This window comes from Motacilla alba, chromosome 15, assembly GCF_015832195.1.
Source record: "Motacilla alba alba isolate MOTALB_02 chromosome 15, Motacilla_alba_V1.0_pri, whole genome shotgun sequence".
Taxonomy (NCBI): Eukaryota; Metazoa; Chordata; class Aves; order Passeriformes; family Motacillidae; genus Motacilla; species Motacilla alba.
The window spans coordinates 6,168,905-6,181,986 of NC_052030.1; the positions used below are offsets into that span (position 1 = coordinate 6,168,905).

The 13,082-nt window shown below is 45.6% G+C and overlaps 1 protein-coding gene across 1 annotated transcript; it reads right to left on the reverse strand.

Annotated features, from left to right (window-relative positions):
• Positions 1-405: 405 nt before the first annotated feature.
• Positions 406-4,094, reverse strand: CLDN5 (claudin 5). Its single transcript, XM_038151881.1, has one exon. It carries the CDS (start codon positions 3,989-3,991, stop codon positions 3,341-3,343), a length of 651 nt encoding a protein of 216 aa, XP_038007809.1. The 5' UTR covers positions 3,992-4,094; the 3' UTR covers positions 406-3,340.
• Positions 4,095-13,082: the final 8,988 nt, after the last annotated feature.

Genomic DNA, 13,082 nt, shown 5'->3' on the forward strand with positions numbered 1-13,082 from the left:
CTTTTGAAAAAAAAAAAGAAATGGTTGGCAGAAACAATTAGGGTATCAGGTCAGGCTGGGGCTGATCCAAGCAGCAGGATTTTTTTTCCTTTTAGTTTAAATGTGTAGAAATTGAAAGCTTTAAAAGCTTCATGCTTAGAGCTGTTCCCAAAATAGCTGGGACTCACACTCCACTTCCTAATGTGCTCACATCACAAGACCAGCTGCTGCTACTTGCTCTCTTTTGACTGAGGCTTCAGTGGAGAGCTGAGATGCTGCCTGCTCTGCTCTGCAAGAGAGCAGCCCTTCCTTCTTCCACAGAGGTGACCCAGCTCTCCTCCCCAAAGGTAGCCCTGGTAATTTCCCTCTGGGCACCAATATCACAATCCAGTGGCTTTCACAAAACACAGTCACTCTGTTCAGGGATTGGTTTACACGTTTTTATTTTTATGCGAAATCATAAATACAAAATAAAAATAGTAAACAAGTGCTATAGATTTATCTTTTCATTGGGATGAGGTTCAGGCCTGATCCTGAGCACTTCCAAGGTTTTAAATTCAGGACTAGATTTTTGTTCTTAGAAAACAAATCATAGCAGAAACCAACTTAGACTTTTACCCTGAAACCAGTGACATCAGTAACAGCATTCTCTCAGGTTATCTTTGAAAGCACAGCAACAACTAAGGATACTGAAGGATGAGATTAAATATAAAAATTTTTTTTTAAATGGGCTGCATTTCCTGCAAGTATTGTTGGGTGCTGCCTCGCTGATCTCAGTTTTGGTAGGATGATGCTGTGTTTAGTAGCACATGCAGAGTTAGCACTGGCTTCTTCTTCCAAGAGATCCCTGTGTAAGTTTTTCAGATTTTGGTTATAAGAGGATCCAGCCCTGCCTCGATACAAGAAATTTGGCTTGTCAAAATTCCCTTCTAAGGCATGGGTTTCCCCTACCTCTCCCAAAGACACCAGTTTGATTTGAAATGCTAGTGATGCGTTGTCCAGAAACATTTCATCTTTTGGTCAGACCCCGAATTCTGCAGCACTTCTGAAGGCTCTACTGTTCAGAGACATGCAGACATTTTTGTCAGTGGGGTTTAGTTTTTTAACTTGAGGCAAAAGAGAGTGAGGTCCAGGATTTGGGCTAATCTCTGTGGACTCATTTGCTACACACCAGAGAGCTGAGTGAGGATGAGTGACAAATACAGTTGGATGTTACAATTTAAAATAAGGCAGTCATGAAATAAAGGCACCAAACCATATAACAACCCAACTTTGGAAGATTCCTTAATGCAAAATATATGCATTTAAATACATTTACACTTTACAAGGTTACACTGTTTTCAAAAAGTTGTAATGATGAAATACAGAAAATTTTACTCTTGTACCAAAACTACATATTACATCATAAAACAATATTACAGCTTGTATTTAAATGGAGACAGTATTAGAACTGAAGTAGTTGTAGACATATTGCTCTGCTTTTGTATTCTCTGATGAGCTCAGACCCTGCTATTTATGTATTTAAAAAACAAAAGCAGTTATCTTCAAAAAGGTGCTCAATATTCAACACCAAAATTTGCAGGAGCAAGGCTTTAGTCTCTCGTTCCAGTTTATGAATTGCTGATACCTCCAGGGTTTAAAGTTTGCTAAGCAAGGCAAGAACAGGGTCAATGTAAATCTGTCAGACCCACAGTTATGGTTTGTCAATAAGTTTGGTGTTACCAGAAAGCTGTAAGAGTTAATGCTCAGGTCAAGTGTGCACTATATTGCTACATGCTTGTGAGGACCTAGGAGGTTGTAGGGTTGATCTCGGAGGAGTATAAACAGCACATTTCCTCCCTAACTCTTGGCAGAAATCTTATGGCAATGCAGATGCTGCCACAGTCAGTAGCTTAATCCTGTGTGGATTTACTAGTAATTAGATTGGAGGAGTATCACACCATCCCCTTAAGCCCCTCCCTTAATAAAGTTTGTCTCTGCAGTGTAAAATGAAAAAGTATAAGCTAATATTTCGGACTGTAGTGAAGTTCAGAAGGTGTTGACCTCAGGAAAATTAGAGTTATGTTGCCCAAACCATCTTCCTTCCAGTCTGCAGAGTGTTACTAGGGCAAAGCAGAGGAGCTGAGAGCTGTGAGAGTCATGACTTCACAACTGATCACCTGGTGTAAAGTCTCATTCAAGATATTTTTGGTAAATCTTCTAGCAATTTTTTGCTTGATTTGGTAAATGAAAGAAAGCACTTGTTAACAAAACCATGGTGGGGAGCCAACCAAGCTCACGTCCAACACATTTCAAAACTGTCAGCAAGCAGAGCTTGGAAAGAAGGCCACAAAGACATCATTCCCCCCAGTCATGAGTATCTGGGGTGATTTTTATGTTTCCAGTCTCCTGTAGTGCAGATGAGAGGAGCAGAGGCCCTTCTGGAGCCAGGACATACAGTGATCTCCTAGATTTCTTAATGTAGTCCTTGAATAATTCTGGCAATGAGTTCATATTCAAGTAAAAACAGAGCATAAGCTGAAGAGATGAAGAACCTCAAGAGACAACCTAGTGTTATCTGATTTGTACTCCACTAAAGGACAGCAACTACCTGAAATCTTTTTTGAGGTTTTCAAATACACACAGACCAATATGCTTCACTGAGGGACTGAAACAACTGAAGAAAACCAAATAACTTTCTCCAAAGAGTTACTGCTTGTGGGATTAAGGACCAAGGTTAGTATGATGCTTTGGACAGGATCCCTATTTTAATTGCCCAAATAGATCAAACCCTCCCTTATCAGTCCGAGCGGGAACTGCCAGATGCAGCCTTTTGGGAGAGATGGCGAAGATGGGAAGCTGCTCCTCGGCTCTGGTGCGCACCCGACGCCCGGTCCCAGCAGCCAGGCGGTGCCCCGAGACACCGGCCGCGACAGCGGGCGGCAAAGTACTCACAAGTGTCACGGCAACGGTCGGGGCCTGCGGCGGGAGCCGGGCGGGCAGGCGGCGGTGGCGAAGCCCGGACGGGGCGTCCCGGTAAACGCCGCCGTGACTCGCCGGGGCTCCTCGGTTCCCCCGGCCGCCCTGGGCCGGGGAGACGGCGGTTCGTCTGCGCTGGGCGGCCGCGGAGGGCTTTGCTCGGCCGGCAGCGCGGTCGGTCAGTACCGGGAGCCGGCGGCGCTGCCCGTAGCGGAGCGGCCGGACCCGCCGGGGAGCCGGGCTGGAGGGCAGGGGGGCGCTGCCCTGCCTAGGGCCGCAGCTTCACGGGGGTCCCCGTTAAGAAAAGCCGCCAGGCAGGGGAGCGCTGGAGCTCTCCGCAGACGCTCCCGGCCCGCAGCCGTCTGTCCGTGCCCCGCGGGGCCGCGGAGCGGGCAAGCCCCGCTCAGACGTAATTCTTCTTGTCGTACTCGCCGTTGGACGTGGGCCGCCGCGGCGCCGAGTACTTGACGGGGAAGGAGCTCTCGTCGCGCTGGGAGCAGGAGCAGCAGCAGATGAGGCAGCCCCCGAAGAGCAGCAGGGCCGTGGCCGCCCAGCCGATGTAGAGCGCGGCCCCCATCTCCCGCTTCTGGGACGACGGCACCGTGGGGTCGTAGAAGTCGCTGATGACGATGTTGGCGAACCAGCAGAGCGGGATGAGGACCAGGACCCCGCAGAGGATGTAGATGGCCCCGCCGGCGATCACGATGCGGGACTTCATCTTGCCGGGCCGGATGCAGTTGGTGCACTGCGCGCCCACCACGGTCACCATCAGCGCCACCAGCCCCAGCAGTGCCACGATGACGGTGAGCGCCCGGCCCGCCTGCACCTCGGCTGGCAGCGCCAGGATGGAGTCGTACACCTTGCACTGCATCTGCCCCGTGCTCTGCACCACGCAGTTCATCCACAGCCCTTCCCAGATGGTCTGCGCCACCACGATGTTCACGTCGATGAAGGCCGACACCTGCCACATGGGCAACCCGCAGGCCAGGATCACCCCCACCCAGCCCAGGACGCCCAGTCCCAGCCCCAAAATTTCCACCGCTGCCGAAGTCATGCTGCTGCCACCGGTGTCCCACGGGCTCCGCAGGAAGGAAGGCGCGGCGGGTCTGCTCCGCTGTCCCGGGCGGCTGCCGAGCCGAGTCTGAGCGCCGCGGCCGCGGGCAGCGCTATATGAGCAGCCGCGGGGCGCCCGCCCTCCGCCCCCGGCCCGGCCCTGCCCTGCCCGGCAGCAGCACCGCCCGCCGCGGGCCGGGGCCGGGGCCGGGGGCGGGTGTCCGGCGTCCGGCCCTCCCTCCTGCTCGGGGGTCCCCACCGGAGCCGGGAAACTTCGCTCTCCTCTCTCCGGCACCCTGCTCCGGGAGGAGCTCGCAGGGACGCTGCACGTTCCCAGTTAAGCGTGGGGCGGGAGGCATCTCTTCTCGGATTACGGCTGCTCAAATTCCTTTTAGTGCCGTTATCTGTGAATTTCCTATTTACTGATAAAGTCTGCAGCCAGACCTTCAGAGAGGTCTTCCCAATACAGGCACCCAGCAGTGTGAAAGTCTTGGTTATCAGAGTCTAATTGATAATTTTTCAGAAGACTAAGCACTGATGGGCAGGCACAGCTCTCTCCTGCACACTGTGTCAGGCAAATGTTAAAAAAATAGCGTCAAACGCTTAGGAACCACCCAGAAAATAGAAGAGCCTTGCATATGGGATCTGCATGTCACCTGTCAGTACCAGTAGACAGATTCTTAGACAGGTCCAGGAAAAATAACTGCTCTTAGCTTACACCAGGCATGAAACTGTTTGCTCTGATTCTGGAGCCAAGAGCAAGGCATGCAATTTAAACATGTTTTCACAAAGATTCCAAACTTGACTTTATTGTTTTAATTGTTCCAGTATATTTTGAATCTTTATGGTAGGTTAAGGAGTTAAATGCCCATGTCAAAACTGCTGTATTTGCAAGAGGTTTTATCATCAGGCCGGGCAAATATAATTGCTCCAGTCTCTTCATGGACCACTGGTGTTCTGGATTGTTCTTGCAAAGCAGCCTTGGTACAGCCCCTGCAGCCAGCAGCAGGTCTCTGTCCCCCAGGGCTGGCAGATGCAGGGAGTGTTTGTGGTGTGAATGCTGCAGCTACAGCAGCTGGAGAAAGAGGACAGACCTCATCAGCTGCCTCACAGAACTCACAAGGAGCTGTGCTCCAGTGGCTTTGCACTGGGTGTCTTGAAAAAGGCCTTCTGATTGCAATAGGTTTAAATGTTTTAGACAAAATTGAAAGTTATATTCACAGTTATTTTTGAATTGGTTTGACTAGACTTAGTTTCAGTTAGCCCAAAGTGTCCTTCCAGTGTAAAGGAGATCACAGAGTTGAAAAGAACACATTTCCTGCCCCTGGACAAACGGTTTTCTCTGTTCTACAAAAACACACAGCAGGTATTGTGGCATGCAGATGTTTGTGATCCACATCTTAAGACTGATATGAATGCAGCATGAATGGAAAAGTGCACATGTAAGGAAGAAGCAAGTAAAGGTTAAAGGAATCACATGGATTGACAGCTGAGGATGTGACTGCTGAAGTAACAAGGAGCACATCCTGCGCACATCCTGACAGGTGACTTCAGCAGAGGACCCCAGGACCCAGTGTAGTAACAGGAGGATGACAACAAGGTCACAGCACACTGAATAAGGCCTTTCACTTCCTTTTTTTAACAACCAGAAGATGAACTTTAGCCACAAGAAACCCAAATAGCCACAAGACAACCAAAAAAAGAAATACAAGAATATCAGGAGCTTGTGAACCATCATGGAGTTGGACATGTTGACACATGATGACTGCAGCCTTTTGATTATCTCTGCCTGAGGAGCTGTAAACAATTCTAGCATGGAAAATGTCTTCCTAACAAAGACTGCCAGGTAAACAGAGCTCAGAGGATTTATCTCCTCTTCCAGTTGTATATAAAATACATGCAGTTTACTTCAATTATTCAAAACTGCAAATTCCAGTGTGCAAGTCTAGGAGGAATGTGTGACTGGAGCTGTGCAGTTTGTCAAACTGGGGCTGCTTACAATCACTCAGAAGAGTCCCTGGTGTCAGGGAGAGGAGAATGTGCAAAATACCCATCCACAGAGACAGAGATATCTCAGAGGTGAACAGGAAGAAACCCAGATCACAGTCTGAAACTGAATAAGATCTGTATTTATGATGATTATAATGATTATATAGAAAACAGCACAGAAGAACAATTAAGAAAGGGGGAGAAATGCCAGTTATCTTAGCCCATAAGCACAGGAAAGCCCCACCCTTGCCACTTGCCCGGGAGCACGGAACTCCGAGTTTCCTTCGATACATGGCCTGTGTGTGCTCCTGCGCTGGCTGGGAGGCACTCATGGGGCCAGCACAGCTGCCTGGGTCTTTGGGCTGAGAAGGGAAACCAGCCCATGGCTTGTTTTACCTCTGCAAGCCTCACCCCACCTTCCTTTGCTACCTGTAACCCAGCAACAGATTCCTACAAATCATTTAATCCAAGGCAATTATTTCTCTGGGGAAATACATGCTTAATAATCACAGGGCAACAGAACCTTTCTGCTTAGAGGCATTTCCATTCCTGGTATTTCACTTTTGTCTGTTTCTTTTCATTACCCCAGATATTAGTTTTATCCTGGTTACTGGCAACAACCTCCATTTTTAATTACTTTATTCCTTAATCCTAAAAGTTTGTTGCACAGACTACCTTTAATGAGATCACTGGTGCAAGGTGCTCACAGGTTTGCTTACTTGACTTACTGCTACCTTGACTGACACAGCTGCTGGGGGGCCTGAGGACACCATCAACTTCAGCACGTTGTGGTTTCTGATGGTGTTAATGTCAAAACACTGCAAATTAAAGTCCCAGAAATGAAAAGGTTCTACTTTCTTAAAAGGAAATACAAATCAGCATGATGTTTTATTTGGGGTGTTAAGTAAAGAAAATCCCTCTTTGTAAGTTAAACCCTTTCTGGAAAAGGGCTCCTTTAAAGTGAGAGGCATGATGCTCTTACAGCAAAGTAGCTCTTTAACAAATGACCATTCCTGTCATTACATCTATTTCTGCTTCAGCTGTGTATGAATTAAATTATTCTAAGGGAATACATAGGGGGGCTTTACAGCCTGTGGAAATGGGCGGAAGTGGTATTCAAGCTGAGAACAATTGCACAGGAGCCACACTATAGCAAGAGGGGCTCTGGGATCAGAGGTGAATGTGTTTTCACTCCTTTCCTGACAATCAGGATAAACACCAGGCACAGAGTTACTGGGAGGGCTGCTAATGGGGGGTCCAGGCTCTCACTAGCATTGCTTGTCCTGCTGCATGAACCCTGTCCATGGCACAGACCTGCTGTGCCCAGACCTCCAGCCTTGCCAGGGTTCTGCTCAGCCCCAAGGCCTCCCCCTAGCAATAGGTTTGGATAGATTTGCCTTTGGGGACCTGAAATGTAGTGTGCAGAGCACACTTGGTTTATAATTTGTGGAGTGTCCCTTACCTAAGTACTTCTGCTCTTTCTAATCCCTAGAATATTAAGCATCTGGAAGACAGAGGGGAAAAAGACATTTGGGATCAATCTTATGCACAAACCTTGTATTGTTTGTGTGAACAAGATGGAGTATGAGTCAAAAGATTAATTAAAAGCTCAATGATCTCGAGACAGCTTACCATAACTTTTGGATCAGACATAAGCAAAGGTGAATTAGGAATCCTATTAGAGATAGATTTTATGCCATATTTTGTATTGTAATTAGTGCTGAAATAAAGGCAGGGAGATTTACAAACACAAAGGGGTTAGGCAAAGGCTGTTCTTTATTTAGAAAGCCCGAGGTTTCTCAGAGAAGATTATTTATTTTGAATTTTCTTTTAAATTATTTTGAATTTTCTTTTAAATTTTTTCTTTTTGAATTTTCTTTTAAAATGCAATTTTTTCCCAACAGAAGAGATTCCATACCAGGATAGGGTTCCAGGAAGTTCTTGTGTGTCAGCAGTGCCAGCGTGTCTTCAGTGTGACACATCAGAAGACTGGCACATAGGAAATGAGTTCTTGTCAAATGAGCAGGTTATTACAAAATGAAAGTGCTCAATTTCACCATAGGATTTATTTCACGATCATTTATTTCAGAAACAAGCTGAAGTGGTTAACACGAAATTGTCACTTCTTCTCTTAGATCATCTTTTGAGCAAAAATAAAACCAGACCAGAATTTTGCAAGAACAAGTAGCGTTCTCAGTGACTGGTGCTAGTAATGTAGAATCCAACACTTTTTTTAGTTCAAGTGTTGCTGCTGCCCCTCAGGATTGAGAAATGGATGCCTTGTTCCCTCCCAGTGGTGATGTGACTAGACTCAGGTAAAAGAAAGGAAGGAAATGGATATATGTAGCTGGAAAAACACTGAAAGAAATTATAAATGTGCTTCCAGCCTTCATATATTTGCTGCTGCAGATCCCTTTCCAGACACAGTGTCTCTCTATACACACACTCTGCTCGGGTGCAGCAGGACTACACACGGTGGGAATGCTGAGACAGTGTTACAGGCACTTTCCTCACTGAATGAGGAAAACAATAGTGGTAAACAATCATTAGAACTAAGTTCAACATCCCCCCTCTTGAATTTCTTTGCACATAAACTTCTGGAGCAGCATTTGAATCTTCCCAGTATTGGAATTTATCTTCTTGTCTCTCTGTTAAAGTATGCCCTGCAGAGAACATTTCCAGTCACCACAGTCAGGACCAGCTGGGCTGCACTGGTGAGCTGCTGTGCACCCAATCCTTCAGCATCTTGTTTTCTGCATTTAGCTTTGCAGAGAACACTGTGGTGTCACTAGACAGCCATAATCCCCTGTTAATGTTGTTCCAGGGCAGTTGATATGGGCAATGAAGGCCCTTTCCCAGAGCTTAGAATGTCATGTAGATGAGTTTGATCATACCACTCATCAGATGATCACAATGAATATGTGCTTAGGCCATGCCACTTTAAATACTTCTCTTTAATGCTATGGACAGATCTTGAGAACATAACACATTAAAGCTTGGATAGGCAGGATGGGGGGAGGAAGCTATAGGAAATACACATTGTTTCATGCCTAATGGTCCATTCTACTTCATGTTTCCTTCAGGACAACTATAGCTTAATTTTGTCCTCTTCCAGAGTTAGCCTCCTTCCACAGATTGTGGTGTACCAGGATCCTGGTGGATTTCTTTCCTATGTAATTCTTGGGAAATCAGATGAGATGTCAGCTTGTAAATAGCAGCGTCAGCCAGGACAAATGCCATTGTTTTAAATATACATTGCAGATGTTGAAAGTAATTAGTAAAGACATGACCATGAAGTTACTGAAAACTATTCAGGGTTAGTGATGGGAACTATACTACATTTATCTCGTGTCTCAAGAAATGTGCACTGCTGAGAAGATGTGGGAGGTTTGGGACACCTCTTCTCGGCAGTGCAGCCCCTACACTTCTCAGACAAGCTCTGCTTTCGGGAATAACGAACATCTGTTCGGTCGTTCCTGACTTCCTACTGAAAAGGGAACTTTCTTTCCAGTAAGAGGAAAGGATGACTGTCGTTGGTGGAAAGATACAAAATGTCTCTTATACTGGAGAATATTTGTAGGCTTTTCTTATTGCTTCTTCACTGCCATAAGTAGCATCTTGAAAAGGAGCGCGTGTATGTGCTGGTAAATGCAAAAGAAACACTTCTGTTCCTCTGAGGCTACTATAACTCAAATATAATCTTCATTGCCTGTTGTGTGTCACTGAAATTGAGACTTGGGCGTTTTTTGCAGCAAGGGAAAATACTTATCTGTTGCAGATTTTCTTGTAAAGCAGCTTGTGTCTGTAAATCCTGGTGCATGCACAGATAGTAGCTTCCTGTTCCTACCCTGCCAGGCTCCAGCTCTGAGCTGTAGGTCTCAGAAGGGTCATCAGTGACACCAGCTTTCCATGGACCTGACATTTCTGATTCCTAATGCAGCGTGTCTGCAAAAATGAAGAAATTTGAGATGTTAGAATGGTTCACCTCATTGGTGATTCCATAGATAAAGTCCTACACAAAAGAATATTTTGATCAAATCAATGGGAACTTCCCCCTTAAATTTCTGTCTTTCAGCACACACAAATCCTACAAATTAATCCAGGGAATATCTAAATTACTTCTTCTGGCATTCCCACTAGCTACATTCAAAGAATTTTTTTCCTCTCCTAATTCTTTAAAAGAGGATGTCACCCACAGCATGCAGCACATTTATTTCTAAAAGGTTTGGATCTGGAGCCATGTACTGTAACTTGGCAAAGCATACACAAATACTTTGAATTGAGCACAAACCGAAATCTTATGGAAATGAAAAGGATTTATGTATATGATTAAGTTGTTTAATCAGCCCATGGGCAACTTTATCTCCAGAAAGATTTGGGAGAGTTCAAGATGCTCAGTGTCTTACAGTAGTGAGTCAATGTGTCCATGAATTGCTTTTATGCAGCCATTAATTAGAGCAATCACACAGAATTTTAGGCTCAAACCCAAACATTCATCTATGTGAGGAAAAGACTTCACTGAAATAAAATTGAGTTAAAAGGGATCTCACAACTGAAAAATAAAAACTGTTTTATGCATCATATCTTAAGGAAAGTAATGCCAAGGAATGTGGAGTGGGTTTATCTATTAAAACTCAATTTATGTTTCAGTTTATGGCTGTATTTATTTCATACTTAATAAAAATATTTTATTATAATCAGTATCATCATTTTCTCTGGTAAGAACTGGAACAAAAGACACATAATGTCTTTTGCTGAATGTATGAGGTACTTCTGACTTACTAAGATGTGACTCTATACAAAGTTAAGATTTGAATTCAAGGAAGCACTTTTGTGCTTTTGGTAATGTAAACCCTGATGTATCAGGAACTTTAAGAAAAAGCATTGGAATTTCCAAGGGAAAAACAAACAAAATTCTTTCAAAAATAATAATAATTCTGGGAATGAGTGATTCACAGTCAGGCTGCTGTTCACAGCATGAACGTTTCTAGACTATTTAACCAGTGTTCCTCAGTACAAGCACTTCTGTTTGCACCTCTGCAAATGTTGGTGTGAGAAATAAAAAACATGCAGCATGTGTTTGGGGGGGCTGCATTTGCTGTAGGTGTCTGCAGTGCAGCATTTCTCAGTCACGTACCCCACACAATTCCAGTTCTGTTGCCTGGCATTCCTGGGAACTGCACTTTCATAACGAGTCTCATAACAGGTTTCGAAGGTAACAAAAGTACATTTTCATCAAGTGACTAATGCACTGTAACACTCATTGTCACAGGACGCTCTTTAATGCCAGAAGTTGGGATGGGTTCAAAAAGCAAGAAGAAAAATTCGTGGAAGAGAGAACCATCAAGATAAAACTTCTGGCTCAGGAAGCTGCTGAGCTGCAGATTGCCGGAATCCGGGAGGATACACAGGCACGGTGCTGCTTTTGTCTTTCCCTAAGCATCTGGGCACTGCAGAGGCAGGGCACTGGCTAGGGCTGACCCCTGCCCTTACCCCAAGTGCCCTTCCTTACATCACTTTCTGGCCTATTGGGACTTCTTTGGAAGGGTTGTGGCTTCCCTGAACATTTTGTGTGACAATTGGTCAGCGATCTGATTCAGCCATGACTTGGGAAAATTATTGCCTCAATAGCAAAGGGTTTGACATTTCTGGAGACTCTTTCACCCCTTGCACAAAATCCTGCCAAAGGAAAGGAGCGACAGTCGTGGGAAAGCACTAACTCCCACCTGTCTGTGTGTTGATGGCAGTCTGTAGTTTGGCAATGTCTGTGCCAATTTCTTATAATTTCTTCAAATACTAAGCAGTTGTTTGTAATAGCAGTGCATGTGTGCAAAATCTTGTGTCCACCACAGTGCTCTAACTTAGTGAAAGAAAAACTGCCACAGTTGTTTATCTGGTGATAGTACAAAACACCTATATGGAAATCCATGGAATAATTTAAAATAAATTCTTAATTTCTAAGCAAGACTGAAATGCCATCTTTTAACTCCTCCAGGAAGGAAGTGTGAATCAGAACTTTGATTTACAATGTTACATTTTGTCCTAGGAAATGGAACTTGCTTGTGCTTTCACTGGCTGTTATCTTGTTCTTACTCAGATCCCATCAATGCTCAGTTGATAATATGAGCACAATGTGAATTGCAAATAGTGCCAGTCTGCCTTCAGCAGCATTTGTTTCACTCCCACATTTTCCTGTGGTGAGCTGCAACCCTGTTTGCTTAATGGATGGGAATACAGACATAACAGAAACGTGTTTCTTGGTATTCAGAATTTTTAATCAAAATATTTGCTGCTAGGTCACACACACAAGCTGTCCTCTCAAAATGTGTGGATAGATGTCTAGGAACTTTCCTAAACACAGTTCTTGCACCTGGAAGGTTGGAAAAAGCCTTTCTAGTACTTCTCCAAATGTGTTCTTGTTTTGACGGTGTTGCATTTAGAGTTTGGGCTATGTGACACTGTTTCCCCATGAGAAAGTGATCTGTGTCTGTAATCTAACTGTAGGTATCATTTACACTCCAGGTTTGCCTGCTGTAGTCCCTGACACCTCCGAGAACTTGCCGGAGAATCCCACTCGGCCCTTCAGCGGTGACAGCGACCGAGGCTCTCACAGAGCCAGAGCGAAAGCCATGACAGGACAGAACAGTGTAAGTAAAACAAGTACCGGGATTTTTTGTACAATGTTCGGGAGACGAATTTGCTTCATGTGTGAATGAGCATCTGCAAACCAACCAGGCTGGTGCTACTGTAATGCTACATAGCGCATTACAGTCAAACAGCACAAAGTTTAAGCTCGATTTCCCTCCGGCTATCACACCAGCCAGGTTTACCATTGAGGAGTATCGCTAAACCCGCTGTAAGCGGAGCAATCCCAAAACTCAACGGTGTTTGGGTGGAAAACGCAAACCAAACCATTCCGTGAAGATGCGGCACCTCGGAACGCGGTTCGGCGGCGGCCCTGACTCGCGGGCCGCCATGGCCGCGCCCGGCGGGGCGGGCGGGGGACGCTCTGTCCCTCCTCTCGCTGCTCCCGGAGCCGCCTCTCGCTGCTGTCCCCGGCAGGGCGCGGACCATAGAGCGGCGCGGGGTAGGCGGGCGCTCTG